Source organism: Cyprinus carpio, chromosome B1 (assembly GCF_018340385.1).
Source record: "Cyprinus carpio isolate SPL01 chromosome B1, ASM1834038v1, whole genome shotgun sequence".
NCBI classification, from domain to species: Eukaryota; Metazoa; Chordata; class Actinopteri; order Cypriniformes; family Cyprinidae; genus Cyprinus; species Cyprinus carpio.
The window spans coordinates 31699366-31721825 of record NC_056597.1 but is presented as its reverse complement, the minus strand read 5'-3'; the positions used below and the strand labels follow the sequence as shown (position 1 = coordinate 31721825).

Sequence of the window (22460 nt, the reverse complement as noted above, 5' to 3'; positions counted from 1 at the left end):
ATAACCTTAATATTCTCTGTATAGGTTGTTGCAATAAACAACTTTTTATTATTATTATTATTACATGGCAAAATAACCATCAAGGAAAGTTCTGCAATAGTTTAGGATGCTTCAAAAAATGTGCACTGTTCTGGGAACAATATTTAATGGTTTTGAAAAACAAAATAATGTTATTATTGGTTTTCCAAAACACTCAAACAGGAACCAAAGACTAACATTAAGGGAACATTTGTTGGAATGTTTTCATTGGAATAAGTTCATTTAATCAAGAAAGTTCTTTTTTAAGAACGTTTTTAGCTCCACATCATCTCTGTTCTCAATGAGCATTTGTGCTGCCATTTAAGTGAAGATATTTACTGGGTAAAAACTTAACTTCTGGATGGAAAAGTGTTTTTGTGTACTACCTTTAATGTGCAGATGGATCTATAATATAGAATTAAAATGTATGTTTATGGTGTATTTGGCAAGGCCACTCATGGGAACACACAGTACCGTTTCTAGGCATAGGCAAGCTAGGCGGTTGCCTATAAGGTGCCACCAGCTGAAGGGGGCGCCAATGAGCGCACGTACTGGCACTATATTTTAGCAGGGTTGTGGCACAGTCACACTGAAATATGATTGCCACCCCCACTAGATCCCCCAACTTTACTTGGCTAGAGTACTGTAAATTTTTTTGGCAAAAAAAAAAAAAAAAAAATGATGTTTTTTTTTTTGCCATGCAATAAAGCTAAGTTCAAAGGCCAATTTAAAATATTGATACAGTAAATAAAGTGCACAAACTGTATTTTGTTTAGGCAGTATTTGTGGCAGTTGATGTGTGCATTTTTGCGCTAATGCATTGTTAAAGGATCAGCATGTCGTGTAATATTCCCATATAAATTTAATAGCCAATTAAAAAATATTGGTATAGTAAAATTCAATCAATACATCCTTTATTAAACCACTTTGTCGAATTCAGTGCATCCTTACAGAAGTGTCGACATGCTGAATTAATTCATTCACTTCTAACAGGACTTAAAAGGAGCAACATCATACACACAGAGGGTAGAGCGTTGCGTTATTTAAAGGGAAAGTTCAAGCTTAGTAAATGAGTAGCAAATTAATAAGTAGCTGCATTCTGATTACCTTTTTGCCACTGATCAGGCTTTTATATGTAGGTTATTAGTTTGCATTGTGAGCATTTGCAGGACCTGCTGTCAAACTGATGATGATGTTTTCTTGATTTGCTGGTGCTTTTTCTATTTGCATGTGTTTTCTGGAGTTGCAGCACATTGAGCTCCCTCGGCCACCGTAGGTTTTATAGGTTTGACTGAAATAATAATGCAATAACTGACACTTTCAATCAATGTTTCAAGCAACAACAACAAAACAATTGAACAAAAAACAAATAAAGACAAAAAGTAGCCACTGATAATATCTAAACATGATAATACTGATAATATCTAGCCACTGATAATATCTAAGTATCCAAATCCAAATGTAATAAAATTAATTTATGTGTAAATTATGTGCAATGTCTTAGCTACTAGGGATTGTTACATACAGGCATCTAGTGGCTACACAATATTACAGATAATATATTGTGCAAAATGTATATCTTAACAGCCAATTTACAAATATTGCATTCAGATTTGTGGAACTCACAATGCACTGAATCTCCACAAATTAGTGTCATTACTATGGCAACCAATTTGAATGTGACAAGAAACTGGTGTCTGAAACCTGTGTGTATATATATATATATATATATATATATATATATATATATATATATATGTATATATGTATGTATGTATGTATGTGTATATAAGTTGGGGGGACACAAAACAGAAATCAGCCACAGCTTCTCTTAGCAGTTATTTAATTCCTTTTGAAAAACATCGCAGTACCACATCAGGGCTAAAAATTACCCTTATTTCAACTACAAAAGTAACAGATTTTTTTTTTTTTTTTGTGGAAAATGTAAAATAAAACATTTGTTTGTTATCAAATATCATTATACATATAATAGAGAGCTAGTAAAGACAACTGTGTTGCAGAAGCAAGGAGTTTAAAACTTTCGCTTTTTTACAAAGTCACATTGTTTTCAAAATGGAAACACTAAAGCCCAAAGTATGCTTTAGTTTTGATGAGAAAGAAAATGTGTGCAAGCACAGGCAGTCAACGCATGCGTCATCTTCGTGCCATCAAAGCTTTTTTTTCTCCAGATAACCAAAAAAGTTCTCTGTACTGTTTAAAATTAGAGAAGTGTGAATCTTCTCCGAAGACACAAACAATTTCTGAAATATTTTGGATTCACCGAACACTTGAACTTGTGTCTATGATGTTTGTATAATTAAAAGGAATAATAGTAGTTGATCATCTTTTATTGGCCTGTTTAGCTAAGCCATTGTTCACTTTATTGTGTTTTTATTGTGCATCTATCTGAGAAAACTCCTTGGACACATCATAAGAATCTCAATGTGTTTATCTCTCCACAATATTATAGTATCAGGAACTGTATTACTTTGATTTGAAGGAGGACAGGAGTCTTTGTCACCTGCTCTGTGCAATGCAGCTCCAGCTCTGTTTAAATAGCTTTATGAATCTAAAGTACCTCTCATCTGTTTCTCACATAAATAGAGGTCAGATTTCCCAACAGCTTAAAGACGTAAAGTGGCATGTAAGTGCAGATCATATAAACGCGGTGGTTTGTGACTGGTAATCGATTAAGGCTTCAGAGAACACAACCTCTTTCATAAGGCATATAGGAGGCGAGTTCTTCAAATATCATCTTCACAACATTTTCATATATAAGCAAATAAAAGCTGCCTTTTGCTTGTAATATAAGACGTTCTCCACTAAAGGCACGATACAGAACAGCTGAAGTGTCTCCAAAGTTCATTAGAGAAATAAAACTGCCCTGCATATTTAGCTGATATGTTAGGAATCTAGGTCACGTGATGAGTCAAGACCTGAAATTCTTGCCTAACAGAGAAAGAAAGCAGTTGCAGATCCCCTCGGTGGAAAGGAGTCCCATGTGCTGCAGAATTAAAGCTCTGTGAGACTACCATGTGTCTGTAAAGGTCAAACATCTACAAGGGTCCTCCAGGACTGACAGCCGCTTTATATCTTGGACTCTCCAGTGGACTGATTGCTCCGCAGAGGTTGCTGTAGAGGTCAGAGGACACGGTTAGAAGCAGGAACATTGAAACTGGAATTATAGCTTTCTTTGAGTTGTATACAAACTTTAAAACTGCACATAAGCTCGGTTTAGTCTACTTTTTAATAATTATGTTCCTACTCCAATTCGTTGGCGCAAAAAATGTAAACATTTGAATGGTGGCTGAAACAGAACCTTGTTTTCATTAAAGAGTTATTCAAACATACATTAAACACTGAATTCATCACTAACAGGTTCAGTAAATATATACTGATAAATTTATCACAATGCTCCTCTCTAGAGTTACTTTTTCTAGTTGACCAATGAGTTAATGGAAACTAGGGTTGCAAAAAGGTAGTGAATTTTGGAAACTTTCCAGGATTTTCTGGAATATTTCAGGGATTTTTGGAAAGTTTCCAGAAATTTTCCACCCTTTTGCAACCCTAATGGAAACTGAATTGATTTCCTGATGTATGTGAGATGTTTTTTTTTTTTGCAGTTTAAACTCTGTCTGATCGATTTCATGAGACATTATTCGTTTCATTAAGTTATACTTATTCTTTCAACATACGTTCTGATGTCCATTAATGTTTATTTTGTGCTATAACTAAAGAAAAGAGATGATTGTTTCACGTGCCACTTAAACTGTTGTGCACACATCTGTTAAAGAGCACCGAAACTGTATTTATTATCAATTTTGAAATAGAATTTGAAAACGGAGACATATGGTGGATTTTATGAACGAAATAGACACCAAAACGTAAAAATGTTGCAATTAGAACGTTATTTAAAAGGTTACAAATCTTGTTAATACAGCGTTCTCCTAACCTTATTTTAGTTTAACATCCTTTGAACATTTATTTGTAAATATTCCAAAAACATTAGCATTAGCATTCAGAAGATATCAGTGAGATCATAAGGACATTTTGAGAATGTTTTTATTTTACTTTTATCTTCTTCTATCATATTCAAAGATGATGTCTTGCCACGCAAATTTACCTGACTGTTGCTGGACTGATTGGTGCTGAATTCTGAATATTTCTTGTCCTTAAGTGAGCAGATCCTGCTAATCAGCTTGCAATATTCGTCTCTGACCTGAAGGGGGCGACACAAAACACATGAAAACACACCGAAGCCTCTTGGGCAGAATACAGTGAAATGCTTTATGAGGGAGTCAGAAGTCTGCCTTTTTGACAAGGTCTTTGCAATTTAGCTTGAGTCAATAATGTGTTTTCCATTTTTTTTGCATTGGTGTGTGTGTTTTAAATACCGGTTTGGACAGGAGGCAGTGCATGATGAAGATGAGCGCCCCCTGGAGGCTGTTTAAGATGGTGAAGAGGTACAGCGCAACCTGAGTTCCTTTTTCCTGGAAGAGGAAGCAGCCGAAAACCCACATCCCTCCAAGAACACACATCTGAGCCACAGCGGTCACCGTAAACCCCCTGAAAGTCACCAGAAGTGGGACAGACTCAATGACTGAATCTGTTTTGGACTCATATAATAAACAACATATAATACACTCACCTGATGTTGCGGAGTTTGGAGAGGTCTGGATTGAGGCTGGAGAACTTTTCGGCCAGTTTCCACACAGTGATGACGAAGACAAAGCTGTTGAGGACGACGATGATGCAGACTGGCGCAAAGAAGCTCCATATGAAATAACGATCAAGAGAGAGCCAACAGCTGGAACAAAAACACACAAAAGAATCATCAAACAGCTGGAAACCGCTCAGATAACACCGTGATTTAGAGGCTGTCAAACTCGCTCGCATGAAAAGCTGAAACACAAACAGCACTTCACGCAAATTCACACACACTCACTGTCTATCGGTGCCGTATCCCTTTGAGAAGGCGATGGCAGAGATGGTGACGATGACGAGAGGGACTCCGTATCCCACCAGATACATGTAGAGATGTTTTAATGTGGTGTGAAACACCAGCACAACCATCCGGTAGAGCTGAACCCCCTCCAGCAGCATCCAGCAGAACGCAGACAAGAAGAAGAAATGAAGCAGACCGGCCACAATCCCACACGCTACCTGAGACGATCAGAGAGAAACAGCACAGCTACATGAGTAACGTTTGTGAACAAACACTGATGTTGGCTTGGCAAACCCTTTTTTAAAGTTTTAACAAGACAATAAAATATTATCAACGTTGCTAAAACATTTAAGCATGTTGCTAACATGTTTTAACACATTGCTAGCATGATTCAGCAAGTTGCTAACATGTTTTCTAATGATTTAATACATTGTTAGCATGTTGCTAGCATGTTTTAACATTTTGTTAACATGTCTTAGCATGTCACTAGCATGATTTAGCACGGTGTACTAGGATAATTGTTGAGCTTTGCTAGCGATAGACAGCTTAAATACTCTACGTGTCCAATTGTACAAAAGTTTTCACCCCCTCAATGAAAACTTATGGGATTTTTTGCACTGGGGATCGTACATGATAAATCGTATGGACGAAAACCTAAGTTAGATTAGTAAAAAAAAAAAAAATACAGCGACCCAGGTTGGACTAGTCTGAAGGACTGACCTGAGTTCGGTGGTTGTAGCTTAAAAACTCTAGGAGGAGACACAGTCCAAATTTGGTCTCAGAAATAGAAGCTTAAATAGTAGATCAGTATCTTGGCTTTGTCAAGCCATCATAAAAAAAACAGTAAACACTGCTTGCGATTCTCTACCTTTTTGACTTTAAGGGCCCCATATACAGAAGATATAAGACACACACCTTATTCTGAGTGCTGGAGATCCCGCAGAGGAAGACGAGGTCTGCGATGAAGAGACAGATGCTCAGATGAAGATGAATGCTGGTCCGGGTTCCTTGGATGGAGCGGCAGAACTTGAACGTCAGGATACAGAGAAACAAACAGACCAGAGACAGAACTAAACCCACACGTGTGATCAACACCAAATCAAACGAGTCCTGGAGGAGAGGAAGAGGGAAAATCATCAACATTATCTAGAATCTGAATTAAATATGTTAAATCCCCGTTTTCTGGCTCACAGATGTACCTGGACAGGATAGAGAGCCATGAGCACAGCGAAACTACTGAGATGAGAGCAGGAGCACACTGTATGAGTGCTGTTAGACTCCGCCTTCTCACAGCCCCGCCCAGACCACGCCCCCTTAGCCCCATCCCAGTACACACAGGAGTAAGCCATGCCCTCAGACTCCGCCCTCTCCTGAAAAAGAATGATTGACAGTTCAGAAAACTGAAAAAAATACATGAATGTTTGATTTTCTTCAAGTGAAATGTGTGTGTCTCCAGTGAGATCTTGTGCTGGTCATGAGCTGATCTGTCAGTATCTTCACCTCCTCGTGTGTAAAGACGAGCGTCACCGGCTCTGACTGCTGCTTGGTTTCTGCATTACTGACGACGGCCGTCACCACTTTAGAGTTGAGTTGATAAGTGACGCGTCTCTCTTCATCATCTGATCTCTCTCTGCTCATCTTGTGAAGCAGATCTCTGGATGAGTTCAGATCTTTATAACTGACCAGAGCCACAAACGCAAAACCTGTGAACAAGAGAACATTTACATCTCCTCATGAAAGAGCTGATGGTTTCATCAGTACATATATGTGCACGTGTTTATTTGTACCTGGATATGATTTCCCTACAACTGTTTCCCAGCTGGTGCTGAAGAGGGCGGAGTCTGTGCTCAGAGTGACACGCCCACTGGGCGGAGTCTTACCCCGCATGACTGCAAGCTCAGCAACTGTGATTCACATCAGGAAAATGTAATAAATATGCCTTATTTTCAGTATTTCCATTGAGTAACAGAGTGTGCCTGTGTCTGAACTGTAATGTGTGTTGTTTCTCACAGGTGTTGTGCGTCTCCATCCTGGTCACAGGCTCTTTCAGCTGAGGTCCAATCAGACGCATGCTGTTCTCCACCACGTCCAGAAACTGATTCAGCATCTTCCCGTCAGCGATGTTTCCTTCCGACAGCAGCTCGTCAAAGGAAGTGAACACATTCTGTCATACGCAGTAAGAATTAGAGGAGTATTCCCGGTCAAACTGCTCTGTCAACACACAGAAATGCAGAAGAAAGCAAAAGGAGGAAGAAGGCTGTTTGTTTCACCTCCAGTAACTGCTCTCCCGTCTGACGGCCGCCGTTTGGGCCACGCAGAGACTCACAGTTGCTCCTCAACAGCGCCAGTAAATTCTTCAACTAGAAGACACAGAAACCAAAGTCTGAAGACTGATTATTCACCAAGTTGTATTAAAATAATCACAAGGAGTCATTCTACCTTTAGAGGTGCGTCCTCCGCGTCAGAATCAAAGTGGTCGCAGCTCATCTCTGCACACAGCAATCAAAACAGTTCATTGTTTCGCACATTAGCAGCTACACCGTGAACACAGATACACACATGCAAACTGAACGCTCACCGATGCATTTTGACTGGTTGTTTCCATAGTTACTGTAACCCTGGTGACATTTGCAGCTGTAGCCGCCCTGATGATTGGAGCAGTTTGCGTTTGTGCCGCAATCATCTTGCTCTAAACACTCATTGATGTCTGAGAGAGAGAGAAGACGTATGAATATGGATTCCTATTACGATATTGTTTTATTTAATAATATTAGCATTTAGATACAAAGACATACACTGAACAAAATTATAAATGCAACATTTTTGTTTTTGCCCCCATTTTTCATGAGCTGAACTCAAAGATCTAAGACTTTTTCTATGTACACAAAAGGCCTATTTCTCTCAAATATTGTTCACAAATCTGTCTAAATCTGTGTTAGTGAACACTTCTCCTTTGCTGAGATAATCCATCCACCTCACAGGTGTGGCATATCAAGATGCTGATTAGACAGCATGATTATTACACAGGTGTGCCTTAGGCTGGTCACAATAAAAGACCACTCTAAAATGTGCAGTTTTACTGTACTGGGGGGTCCAAAAACCAGTCAGTATCTGGTGTGACCACCATTTGCCTAACGCAGTGCAACACATCTCCTTCACATAGAGTTGCTCAGGTTGTTGATTGTGGCCTGTGGAGTGTTGGTCCACTCCTCTTCAATGGCTGTGTGAAGCTGCTGTGCAATGGCCATGCATTATCATGCTGCAACATGAGGTGATGGTTGTGGATGAATGGCACAACAATGGGCCTCAGGATCTCATCACGGTATCTCTGTGCATGAAAATGCCATCAATAAAATGTTTGTTGTCCATAACATATGCCTGCCCATACCATAAACCCACCGCCACCATGGGCCACTCAATCCACAATGCTGACATCAGCAAACCACTCACCCACACGACCCCATACATGCTGTCTGCCATCACAAACTGTACAGTGAAAACCGGGATTCAGCCGTGAAGAGAACACCTCTCCAAAGTGCCAGACGCCATCGAATGTGAGCATTTGCCCACTCAAGTCGGTTACGATGATGAACTGCAGTCAGGTCAAAACCCCGATGAGGACGACGAGCATGCAGATGAGCTTCCCTGAGACAATTTCTTTGGTAATGCAAACCGATTGTTGCAGCAGCTGTCCAGGTGGCTGGTCTCAGATGATCTTGGAGGTGAAGATGCTGGATGTGGAGGTCCTGGGCTGGTGTGGTTACACGTGGTCTGTGGTTGTGAGGCCAGTTGGATGTACTGCCAAATTCTCTGAAACGTCTTTGGAGATGGCTTATGGTAGAGAAATGAACATTCAATTCACGGGCAACAGCTCTGGTGGACATTCCTGCAGTCAGCATGCCAACTGCATGCTCCCTCAAAACTTGTGACATCTGTTGCATTGTGCTGTGTGATAAAACTGCACATTTCAGAGTGGCCTTTTATTGTGGCCAGCCTAAGGCACACCTGTGTAATAATCATGCTGTCTAATCAGCATCTTGATATGCCACACCTGTGAGGTGGATGGATTATCTCAGCAAAGGAGAAGTGCTCCCTAACACAGATTTAGACAGATTTGTGAACAATATTTGAGAGAAATAGGCTTTTTGTGTACATAGAAAAAGTCTTAGATCTTTGAGTTCAGCTCATGAAAAATGGGGGCAAAAACAAAGGTGTTGTGTTTATAATTTTTTTTCAGTGTATATATATATATACATTGACATTTGTACATAAAAGACATTTGTAATGTTAAAAATATTTATATTTCAAATAAATGCTGTTCTTTTGAACTTTCTATTCATCTGTGAATCCTGAAAAATAAAATGTATCACGGTTTCCACAAGAATATCGTGCAGCACAACTGTTTTCAACATTGATAATAATCAGAAATGTTTCTTGAGCAGCAAATCATCATATTAGAATGATTTCTGAAGATCATGTGACACTGAAGACTGGAGTAATAACAAATAACTACATTTTGTGCTTTATTTATATAGAAAATAGTTACTTTTTAATTGTAATAATATTTCACTGATTTTACCGAACATATATATAATAATTGATTAAACTGTAATTTAATGAGCTGTTATAGTTGGACGTGACAGCAGACACACACACACTGCATGCTACGGTGATTGTGATCAGCACTCAAACACACTGGCGTCAGTATCATTATTCATCATTAGCAGCAGCAGGACATGCTCACCTGTACAGGTGCTGTTCTCATGTGTGTGAAACCCTGGAGAACAGATGCAGCGGAAGCTGCCAAGTGTGTTAAAGCAGCTGCTGTGAGCTCCACACACTGAGGACACACACTCATTCACATCTGCAGCCGACACACACACACACAGAGACGAGTGTTTCATTTAGACGTAAGCACAAGTTCACACATAAAGTAGTTAAATGATAGCGCTTAGAGAGACAATGACAGCTGTCTTAAGCTGGAAAACACATTAATCAGCTTCATGTGGAAACATCTAAGTGAACTTTGTTAATGTTTGCATCAGCCAGACTAAATGAAGTTATGTCAACAGCTGTCTCTGTGCTTCTGGAAGAAACCAGGACTTCCTAATCCACTGCTACTAGTTTTATAAATAGCAGCTCGTACTGTTTGCAAAGTTTCTTTTTGTATAAGAAACCCATGATATTCTAAAACATTTGTTAAACATCAGAGCTCACTGCATGAGACGCAACATGTCAGAATTCCAATCATCTTGATCTATTTCCGCTGTGTCAAATGAACATCCTTTCTATCAGATGTTTTTACATGTTTTGCAAAGGCAAATTTAATGCATTCATTCGCTAGATAACAAATTAACGGTTCCTGCATGCAAAGTCTCAGTAAAATCATGTGGAGAAGTCGCAAACTACAGTTTCACAGGCGTATAAGCTGTTATTTCATCCCAAACAGAGCCCATCATTAATATTGTACTGAGTTGGTGCCAATAACTGGTGAAATTTCCTGTGAACCTCCTCACATATTTCAGTGTTTCAGGCCTGTTAAATTATATGCTTAAAAACACTAAATGCATCACATGGATCTTGGATGGTCATAATCAGGGTCAGAAAGTCACCAGGGCTTTGGGTAAAAAGCCACAAAAGTTTACAGAAGTTACAGTTTTTATCTGTTATCTAATAAACATCTATTCTAGGTCTATTTAGCTCTGGGTTAAACATCATTTTAACTAGCTGACACTATAAATGCTCCATAAAGTTAAAGAAACATTTATTTAAAACAGTAGTGGACTCTTATATCCCACAATCCTCGCTCATACCCGAACACTGTCCCGTTATTGCTGTGATGTTGGGTGTTTATGTGAGATTTCCTATTTTTGGTGTGGAGTTGTGTCTTTGATGTTGTGTTTTATTGGTAGAGTTATTTCTTTGATTTTGGGTGTTGATGGCAGAAATTCTTCTTTTGATGTGAAGTTGTTCAGGAAGGAAACTTCATTACAAAAATAACTACAGTTACACAAATGTCCTCATTTGAGTGACATACAGACTATTAAATTTGTGTTATGACAGTAACATATTGTATTAAAACACATAAGGTGGTCATTACCAACACAGATCTTGTTTATTGATTTGTATCCAAGTCCACAATTGAGAGATTCACTAGACTGCAGGAACAGACCTGATGAAGAAAAATAAAAAACAAGACCTGTATAATTATGTCTTTGTGTATACATTTATAAATCTATCCATAAATCCATCCATCCATCCATGTGAAAAACTCCAAATTAATATCTTTAATGAAGTTCCAATCATGTCAAGCAGAATTATGTCCTTTCCATGGCGCTGTAGATTTAAACGCCACAGGATAGAAGTGATTAAGATGCATTCTTCGCCTTGTTGCGCTTAACTCTTGACACATCTCAAGAGGGCATGTGTGGACTGTTTGCGTTTGCGTGATTGTCAAGAATTTTGTATCTGCCTCGTTTTGTGGTTAATAAGAGGTAAGTATTCAAAAAGTATTCTAACAAACTTCTATAAAGTCTGAATATCTGTATTGTAAATGATGAAACGAGGGCTACAGTTTTTAGATCCTTAAGTAACGTCTGCACATATATTGTTAGAGCTCTTTATTGCCGTCTGCATGCTGCAGTTTTCCCGTGGCTCAGTGGTAGGGGATTTGATTTGAAGAGGGTTATGTTTTGGTTCAATTCCCAGGGAACACACATACTGAAAAAACAAAATGTGTAGCCTTAATGCACTGTAAGTCGCTTTGGATAAAATCTTCTGCTAAATGTAAAAGTGTAATGTAAAATATACACTTTCACACATATACAAATAACCCGAAACAATGTTGTATGTGTTTAGGAAACCACAGATGTGCTGAAGATGTCTTGTACGAGCTGCTGCGGCTGATGTGTTGAACGATTCTAGGAACTAAACTAACATTACTCACAACTCTCAGAATAATCTGTTCATCTGCAGAACGAGATAGCACATTGCACCATTTTCAGACCTTCCTTTTCTCGCCCGTTGTCTTTTAGTTTAACACAGATCTACAGATGAGATGCATGATTCTTCACCCAGCACTCGCACTCAAGTCAAGCAACTCCTTTTTGGTTAATGTTGCAATATTTGTTTCAAACTTACATGTCAGTGTCAAATCGAATATCTAAACTTGATAAACTGTGAGTGTAGCCAAACCCCTAGATAAAGTATAAGGTCAGTGAGTGGTTTTGCGTCATCCCTTTAATATATATGTGGGTTTCAGTTTGACTGTTGGTGGTAAAATACGCAGCAGTAACCTTTGATTTAATTTGTGTAAGTGTGGAGTTTTTCACTAGAGCTGAACTAATAAAACAAATCACATGGCCCTTCAGATGTCTCAGTTTCACGCATCTGTATGAGCAAAACCTGAAGTTAAAAAGTAAAGTGGCATGAGTAATTACTTTAGCGTCATGTGTCAGGCAACCGTGCATGTGTGCGGTAGAGGTTTGCACTAGAGCAGGAGTTCATCTCAACCATCTGTGGTTACACTGCCACAAGATTCACAGTAAGATTTGCCACCATCATGGTTAACATATTTAGCTGGCTTCTAGACACAATTCTGCACTCCATTCCACTAATATCAACCCTCCCACAAGACTTTAAGCATTCTTATATTTTCACTAAGACATTATTTATTACGTTTATTAAGATGTCACTGCTTTGGAACGAATTTTAGCTTCTGCAGTCCTTGTTGGGACTTCTGGCTACATATAATGTATGCAAACCTTAACCCACAAAGATGGTGCAGAATGAACACCAAGTGTCGAGTGAAAGTCATGGTGCCTACGTAAGATTTTAAACTGCGTCAGAGAGTGTTTTCACTGGAACTTTTCAATTGCAAAAAAAAGGTTCTTTGAGTTCAGATCACTAAAATGTTCTTCGAAGAACTGTTCACTGAAATGTTATTTGGGGAAATGGTTCTCCTTTGGCACAGGAGGAAAAACTTTATTTTTAGGAGTGTAAAATATTGTAGTCTAAAGAAATATTGTGACAGTCAATTCAATGAATTATGGAAAAAGAGATACATCTAAGAGGTAAATGTTCGGAGCCAATAGCCTCGTGGACAGCACACTGACATATAGTGCAGTTGCGCTTTGGGAAACCTAAGTATGAGTCCTGGCTCATGGTCCTTTCCTGATCCTGCCCCCCCCCCCCCAATCCCCCCCCCCCCCCTTCATTCCTGTCAATATATCCTATCCTGTCCTATCCTAATAATAGGTATAAATGCCCCACAAAATTATGTTATTCTTGAAATTATAAATTGAGATTTCACTCAATCAGCCTGTGTTTGAATGTAAATTTAATTCATGGAATTATTAAATCCACAAATTATCATAATAATTTTAAAAGAAGCGTTTTTTTCCATAGTGTGGAGAGAATTTTAATAACCTAAAGAACCTTTTTCTGCTAAAAAGAACATTTTGTGGAATGGAAAGGTTCCATTGATGTTTAAAAGAGTTCTTCATGGAACCATCATTTTGAATGATAAAAAAAAACCTTTTTGTTTTTAAGAGTGCAGGTGTCTTCAGCCTATTACTTCAAAATGAGAACTGTAGTTTTTTTGCTACATATCTAAACGAACTACTTCAATGAAATCCCACAGTAACGTTAGTTTCTTTTCAGTCTTATCTTACTGTGCTCTGGTGTCTGTGTTTTGTCTAAATAAAGAGACTCTTTATGATTCAATGATGTGAAGAACATGTGAAGAATAGAGTCCTTGTTTAACACACACACACACCGTTATACACACAAATCTGCTGAAATGACCAGTCCAGCTTCAACTTAAAGATATTCCACACACACAAACACCTACTCACCCAACAGAAGAAGTGCCCACTTCAGCTCCATGTTAGAATCACCGTAACTGTCAGACTGTTTATGCTTTGCTCTATGATATGAAATTCCCAAAGGAAATCTGTTTTCCAGTAAAGACCTCAGGGATTCCCGTCACTGACTTTCACTTTATAAATCTCCTTCTCTGTCTGATAAGAAGCAGATGATTCCTCCTTGGGACCTTCTCGTCTTTCACTCTTGGTTCTGCTCTGTTTGTCTTAATCCACACGGTCAGAGAGGTTCCACTATTTACTCCTCTTTCTTCTACTGGGCTCGTCCGTTATTCTGCCTATAGCCTACTCTTCAGATATGTGCTGCTACTGGGCGAGAAGTCAGCAGCTATTCGTGGCTGACACTCCCCCCGGAGAGAGAGAGAGAGAGAGAGACAGAGAGAGAGAGAGAGAGAGAGAGAGAGAGAGAGAGAGAGAGAGAGAGAGAGAGAGAGAGCAGCTGTTGTCACTCAGTGCCAGCGCTCATGTATCACACACGCTGTCGCTCTTTCTTTGGAACGTTTCCCTCCAATTTTCAAAATAACAAATTAACCGTTATAAGAATACGTTTTTTTTTTTTTTTCTGTTAAATATATAAACTCGCTTAAGACAAGATCAACTAACTTGAAAAGCATCTAGCAGTTATTTTCAGTTGTTGTATCCTAATTCCACTCTATTTTTCTCTTACTGAATTTGTAGTTTAAAAAAAAAAATTCACCCCTGGGGAGTCTGACAGACTCATATCAGAGCAAAAGGGGCTTTTGGACACTCATTTCACTCACAATGGGGGCCGGTGTTGACGCTCACGCTGATGACGTCACATCCTGAGTTGCACAACAGCAATTGTGCCAATACAATCACTCGGAAATATACGTACTGTTCTATTTATATAATATAAAAACGTATTGCGGTCATATGTACAGGTCTAATCTGACTGACGGATCAAACCGAGAATATGAGCACAGTTACAGCTGAATATTCACACTCAGTCTCTATAAATGGACTGCTGGTGGATTACAATCACATTGATGAAACTGCACACACACACACACACACACACACTCTCTCTCTCTCTCTCTCTCTCTCTCTTACACACACACACACACAGGGTCATGGGAAAGGTCAGGAACAAAGACGTACAATTTGAACTTAATTTAAATAATTATTGAATCACTCACTTGAGTGCTTGTGTGTGAGAGAGAGGAAGAGAAACAGACTAAACACACACATGAAATGGTATGTAAAGCCGGAAGCTGATGTTGTGTTGATTCTTATTTAATGAAGTCCATTCTCCTGGCTACAGAATCACATTCACTATAAACATCATCCACTAACAAACACACTTCATCTCCAACACTACATTTATTGGTTTAGCGTTTCAAATCTTACAAAATATTGCAAAGAGACATGTTTGTCTCACTTTCTTTTTATTTTATCATTTCATAATTTGTCCTCATCTTTTTAAGATTCATTGTAAACATTATAAATGCGTTGGCAATACATTGTAAGATTTGTCTAACAAAAAACAGTGCATTTGAAATGAAATGAGGGTTTAGCACCTTCTGTTTTCATGAACAACTACAAAAAAAAACAAACAAAAAAAACAGAATACTTTCTGAATTATATTGAGAAGTAAAAAGAAGAAACAGGCATTCAACATTCTCCAGAAACCTGATGACGTCTGTGACTCTCATTCATTAGCCAGACAGAAATGCACCATCTCTGTGCACAAAAACAAAATATAATGAATATATCAATATGGAAAATAAACCAGAAGTGATATCAACCTTTCTATCAGAAATTTTTACATGTTAACCATGATGATAAATGGACGACAAACAAGTCCTATTGAAATGCTTTGTTAAATTACATGCTAAAAAATGTTAAATCATTTTTTACATGGATTTTGGATGGTTATGATCAGGTTCCGAAATAAACAGGTCTTGAGGGAAAATTGCAAACAAAACTTAGAAAAATGCCACAATATTTAAAACGAAGGGCTGAAAATTAATAAACTAATAAAGAACATATTTCATAATATCCTTTTCTCACCCTGTTTATTCACCACAGTAAACATTTTGATTGAACTGACACTGGTTATAATGATGTTCATCCATTTATAATACAGAGCTATAAGTATTAATTACAACCAACGGCGCTAAGTGTGCTCCACTAATTAACTCTATCCTTCGCTTCCCCCACAGTCCTTTGCACACATTCCAGTTCACAAAAGACATTGACAGAACACAAAACAGCACTGAGCTCTGCCAAGTTTATTATGAAAATCCATTTGAGAAGCAGTCTGCATCGGTTGTACACTGCAGTGCATTATGGGATTGAATGAGGGCACTCAATAATGTCCATTCAGACACCACTACAAATGTCTGTCCCCTCAAACAGTGCTCATAAGAGTCACTTCTTAGAGAATCGGACTATACTAGTCGTCCTGGATTTGCTTTTGCGTGCAGCCCATGAAAACAGCTCATCACACACACAAAAAGACTGCGAAGCATCTACTCACCAAAAAGTAGAAGTGTCTGCTTCAGCTGTGAGATTCCTGTCTTCTATGCTTTAGTTTGTGAATATGAAAGAAGAAACCTGTAATCCTGTAAGTTTCGAGTTGACTCTTCCTTCTCGTCCTTTGTGTTTCAGTCTCTTCTACTCGGATAAGAACAAACCAACCCATCATTAGAGTTACAGACAAACACAATCTGGACCATTTATGACCAAGCTACGACACATCAAATGTCTTCACAAGCCACTCATCGGGATATTTCACTATATTAGCGAGGCCATTCCCAGCTGACAGGGAACGTTCTCAAAACTTTGGCTAACGTTCTGGCCACTTCCTCTGAAAGTTGGGAACAAACGTTCTTTCAGTAACATTCTTAGAATGTTAATTCAGATTTCTCAGTTCTATACTAACGTTCTAAACATGTTAGCACACATACGTTATTGAAACATTACATGTACAGCTTTTTTCTGAAACGTATTAGTTGGATGTTACATTTTTTTTTGTTACTATTTGTTCAGAGAACATTTAAAAGTAACACTCCAATTATGTTTGCAAAATGATAAACGGGAACATTCCCTCAGTGTTTGCATAACCAAGAAAAAAACGGTTTAAAGTTCTTCATGACATCAGTGTAAACAGCCAACGTACTTCTGACATACTTTAGAAGAAACTAGCATCACACATCACATAATCTGTTCGACAGAATTGATCAACACCACAAACAGAGCAAGTTCTCTGTCTGGCTGCTCTCCGCTTGCACAAATAACAAAAAAATCATGTCATATTTATAAAGGGATTCTTCCATATTGAGTCAAAGTCTAAAAACCTCAACAAAACATTCTTCACCTCCACTACAAAGCCTTTTTAGGCAGAAAACACAAAAGAACAACATCCAACCTAATTGCAGGTAATGGTGGTATTAAAGTGAAATTTCCGTTCACTCAGACTCTTCTATTATAGGTGAACTAAATGTGCTTGTGCCATTCTGATGGGAACCTGAAACATGCAGCTGTTCAATAGATCAGCGTCTGTCGTCTGTGTTTCACTTCTGTTTCTCTCACGAGTGTCTTCAGCATCTCTGCATTTGTGACACTTTTCAAAGTTATGAACAAATGTTTCTCTCGTAATGGTAACAAAATGTTTGAAGTTATTTAGTTTTAAAAATGCTCTCAAAACAGCATTTATACATCATACATTGAATGTTTTTTTTTTCTGAAACTTTTTAGCTAGACATATACCTTTTTTTGAAACGTTACGACCTGTTTTTTTTTTTAGAATGTCCAGAGAACATTCAAATGTAACGTTTGCAAAATGATACAAGCGCAACATTCTTAGAATACATTTTCATCAGCTCATCTGGATGTATAGTCCTCTAGGGATCGGTACTCTTCACAGAAACACACACACAGACAAAAATACATACATAATACCATGTGACTTGGGCTTTTTCCACACAGGGTTTTTTGACTATTGAAGCTGCTGTGGTTTTGTACGTATAAACTTTCCACTTCAGTTTATATGCTGTCGGTTTACACAACAGTTTGTTCCTGTTGTTGTGGGTTCTTTAAAAGTGCATGAATGACTCTCTTACACATCAAAGTGCCACCTTCACTTCCTCCGTTTGAGCGGAAACAGTAACCATGGTAACGCACATTTGATTCATTATATGACACGGCACCAACATTGCTAGAGAGAACTGCAGCATCAGTGCCTTACAGTGGCACACATTTGGCTAGAATGTTACAAAGAGTTACTTAGCAACAAACAACAATTATAAACAGAACCGTTTTGCCTCATTAAATATTCATGAGCTTCATACAGTCACTGTAACATTCCCGCAGTGTGTTCCGTTTGAGATCCTAAATAAAACAACACATTAAACAGATGGGACAGTTGTTAAAGCATTTTTTTTTTGTGATTATCAGTTTGTTCCAGGTGGAAACTGAAGTCTCTGGCTACTTACTACTGGCAAAAGTTTGGGGTCAGTAAGATTTTTTTAGAATGAAATTAACATGTTTATTAAGAAAAGACACATTAAATTGATCAAAAATAACAGTACAGAAATTTATAATGTTACAAAAGATTTCTATTTCACAAAAAAATGCTGTTTTTTTTTTAAACTTTATATTCATCAAAGAAACCTGGAAAATTAAATGCATCTCTATTTCCACAAAAGCACTGTTTTTTTGAACATTGATAATAATCAGAAATGTTTCTTGAGCAGCTAATCAGCATATCAGAATGATTTCTGAAGATCATGTGACACTGAAGACTGGAGTAATGATGCTGAAAATACAGCTGCACATCACAGAAATAAATTACAGTTTAACAGAGATTCACACAGAAAACAGTTATTTTACATTATAATGATATTTAAAATTTTTTACTGAATTATGAATTTTATCAAATAAATGCAGTCTTGGTGAGCAGAAGAGATTTTTTAATCATTCATATGGTATGTGTGCTCTAGATAAATGTCCTCACATAATTTCCTTGAATTGCAAAACATTTTTAGGAGCAGGATTTGGGTCAGTATAATTAGATTTATATATCAATAAAACTGTTAAGAGTGACATGTCCTTATTTAGAGTTAAACGTGTGTGTGAGCAGAATAACAGTTTCTTAATTGACTAATGCAGTAAATATTTACGTTACAAAAAGCTTTGTCACATAAAGGCTAAAAGGCTCAGAGAGAATAAAAGTGAACCGTCTGGGCCTCCCTGTCTCTGTCTCTCTTGGTGAAGTGAGGGGGCGGGATTTCAGATGAGCAGATGTGTCCTTTCCAGTGGTTTTGACAGACTGCATGCATATGTGCTTCTTTTGAGTGAGGGAAAAAACACATAATCAATGCAAGACAAGACCTTTAATATTTTCAGGGTGTGAGTGAACAACTGAATGCACATATCAGCAGAAAGCACTGCCAATATCATATCTGAGAGACGGGGCGTGTGATTGAGGGGAGCAAAGAACAGAGACGAGAGACAGAGATAAAGATGATGCTGACAAGACCTTTGGGCAGGAAGTGAACAGACTTTAATGTTATTACTCTGACCCAGCGGAAACGTTGTGAGACAACTACTGCAGCTCATTTCTCATGCATCAGTCAACGGTGAATTATTGAGATGCTTGCTTGAAATAACTGGGTCAATAAGTTCTGGAACGGACTCAGCTGCTGCTACTGTCCAATGTTTAGATGCTATTATTTACGTGTTTAAATCTTTTTAATTTGATCCAGCTGGGTTTTTTAATTTGATGTTCAGATGTATGTGTTGGTTTGTCTGGCTGTCAATATTGCCATCTAGTGGTGATCACGTGAAAACACACACACACACACACACACACACACACACACACACACACACACATTTGTAATGAATTTGTTGTGGAAATCCAATGAAAAGTGGACCTTTATTTTTAACAGTTTTTCACACACACACACACACACACATTTCTCAAAACACTCATTCTATACACAAGTTTTTTTTTTTTACATGGGGGCCAACTTGTGCAAACTTGACACAAACTTCCAGCTCAAAATCCCCAAATAGATTTATAGTCACAAACACACGTTTCTTTTTTGTGTAAGACTCAAACTTTGTCCTCAAGATGAAACACAACCAGCTGTCACAATACACACACACACTTCACATTTGTAATATTTGTTGAGAAACAATAGTGACCTTTATTTTTAACAGTTTTTCTCACTTCTAAACACACTGTCACAACTAAACACAATCTCAAAACTATTTGTGGAAACACTTCCAGCTCCTCAAAATTGTTTTAGTCAAAAAAATGACTGTTTCAGCAAACTTTGTCCCCCGAGACAGTCGACTCTCAATTCTGCACTAATACTGCCTGTAAGACTAGTGAGACTCGGCTACAACATCTGTTACAAAAGTTATCCTTTTGGGAAACAGGCTGTGTGTCAATGACAGTATTATTACAGCATACAAAGAACAGTGAAAGTTTCTGCTCTCATGTGTAAGACTTCTGAATTACTGTAATTGTGATGTATAAGTAGTGTAAAACCCTGCAGGCAGCTTTCCTTATGATCAGTCCATGCACAAGAACATGCTCAACTATAGTGAAAAAAAAAAACTAGTTCATTAAGTCCTTGTCTAGCGATCCCATTGCTCCAAATAGAAATCAAAACATCTAAAAGTATCTTTATTTGTAAATTTTCTGGGAGGAGTACCTTTTCTCCATTCGCTTCCTCGCACTGACTCTCTTCCGAAGCGCACGCATAAAGACGAGACTGACGGCACTATCCCTGTACACACAGGCCATACACAGGTTTACAGTAGGGTAAATATATTTAAGTATTCACGCAATTATAATCTGTTATATCTTAAGTGAACAACTGGGAAACTGTTGAGGAAAAACACCAGATGTGTAACATTATATTATGGTGTGTTCAAGTCATGTCGGATACATCGTATTTACGAGTTAAACGCACATGAACGGCACCACAACGTCGTAATTACGAGTGGGAAACTCTGAATTTTCTTTAAGAGTTGAGGGCGTGTCAATGAGAAACATGGCGGAATCGATGGATGTCTGTTGTTGATGGTAAATTTGTGTTGAAATCAATATTTTAGTTGTTGTATAAACTTAAATTGGTAACGTTCTTGTTATCCTATCATTTTTGAACCTATAGGTGAAAAATCGTTTGATTTGCCATGTGGCATGTCGCATTTCGCGAACTGCTTTAAAAAAAAAAAATTATTACTATTATTCTGTGATTCTGGTCTGACAACACCAGTGGCACCAAAAAGTTAGTTGAATGCACCCGACGTCGTAATTATGACTTGTCAACTCGTAAGTACGAACGTCCGAGGAGGACTTGAACGCAGTGCATTAGATAAGATTATACTATGTTAAGACTGTCGCATTAATGTTAATCACACAATAAAAGAGGGAATCACTCGCTGCCCCTGATTGAACTGCTTTTGTAGCTTTAATAATCAATTTATTTGTAATGAACACACTTAAGTAAATTTACATTTTACTATTTGTTTTTCTTACTTGAATGCTTAGGTTTAGATGTAAAATAAAAAAAAGTACTATACCCTTTTTTTATTATATTTATTCTTATGATTTATAACAATAAAGATAAGATAAAACAGAATAGCTAATATTAATCTAGTATTGATTAAGTGGGAGAAAGATGTAATGTTGATCGGTGATTTTGCTTCGGAACCTTCAGAAAACTTTTATATCAGTTTTTCTCTATATTTGCTTTGGTGACTCCATCGATTTCAAACAGGTGTAGCTCAGTCATTTTTCGTCCGATTCCAACAAGTTATACATCATTTTGAAGGTCTTTTAATGGAGAATGTAAAAATAAAAACAACTCAGTTTTGAAAATTTGCTCATTGTGACTCACTTCCCCTTTAAATGACGTGACGCGCTGCCCTCTGCGTGTATGACGTCGCTCCCTTTAAGCACTCCTCACTCCAGATAAGTAGTAATGCACCATTTTCCGCTGGCTTAACAAAACAAACCGCAATAAAACACCAGAAGAAGAAGACTGTCGCGCTCACTAAGACGGTAAGTGTTTAATCTGTTTACAGTTCTCATGTGTTTTAGCTGTGTATGTGTTTGTTGTTGTTTTTTTCTGTCTCTATTGTTTTAATGAGCTTGCATGAAGCTTTTTTTCCCACTCGCTCGTCTTATGAAAGAATTCCATGGTTACTATAGTAACCATGACACGTCCCATCTTTGTGCTACAGTAACCAGGTTTTAACTATTATATTTTTAGTAAACAATACATTTTATATTAACACAATTTTCAAAACTAGACACTTCAGACAATATCTGAAGCATGTAATATCACATATTTGACAATATTCCTGCTCTTTGATGGCTCAGTGTTGTAACAAACCATTATAAATGCATCTCTTAATAATCATGAAGTGTTTGTGTTCAGATGTTGAGCATGAAAGCGCAGGTGGAGGTGGTCTGCTGTAAATCAGTAGGAACTGATCTGTCCATGCTGGATATTTGAGGATTTCATCACAGAAATCTGTCAGCTGAAGAAAGAGGTGGCTTCACTGGAGACAAAGCTGAGAGAAAGAGGAGACAAACTGAACAGAGAGGTTTGAACAGATCTTCATTTCAT

The 22460-nt window shown here is 37.9% G+C and overlaps 1 protein-coding gene across 1 annotated transcript; it reads right to left on the bottom strand.

Annotated features, from left to right (window-relative positions):
* Positions 1–1844: 1844 nt before the first annotated feature.
* On the bottom strand, positions 1845–10813 carry LOC109059770 (adhesion G protein-coupled receptor E5-like). Its single transcript, XM_042717506.1, has 14 exons — positions 10777–10813; positions 7542–7670; positions 7403–7452; positions 7234–7323; positions 6974–7127; positions 6751–6867; positions 6464–6666; positions 6163–6333; positions 5879–6073; positions 4964–5181; positions 4667–4825; positions 4413–4584; positions 4142–4237; positions 1845–3150 (listed from the first exon to the last, which is right to left on the bottom strand). The coding sequence occupies exons 3-14, from the start codon at positions 7448–7450 to the stop codon at positions 3106–3108; spliced, it is 1668 nt and encodes a 555-aa protein (XP_042573440.1). The 5' UTR covers positions 7451–7452; positions 7542–7670; positions 10777–10813; the 3' UTR covers positions 1845–3105.
* Between the last annotated feature and the right edge of the window lie 11647 nt (positions 10814–22460).

Excerpts from the sequence above, each read along its gene's own strand:
- LOC109059770 (XM_042717506.1), bottom strand. The coding sequence starts at position 7,450 with ATGAGCTGCGACCACTTTGATTCTGACGCGGAGGACGCACCTCTAAAG. Across the intron at positions 5,182-5,878 it reads TCTCCAGCACTCAGAATAAG|GTAGCGTGTGGGATTGTGGC; the intron begins GTGTGTGTCTTA and ends TGATCGTCTCAG. Across the intron at positions 4,585-4,666 it reads TCCAAACTCCGCAACATCAG|GGGGTTTACGGTGACCGCTG; the intron begins GTGAGTGTATTA and ends GGTGACTTTCAG.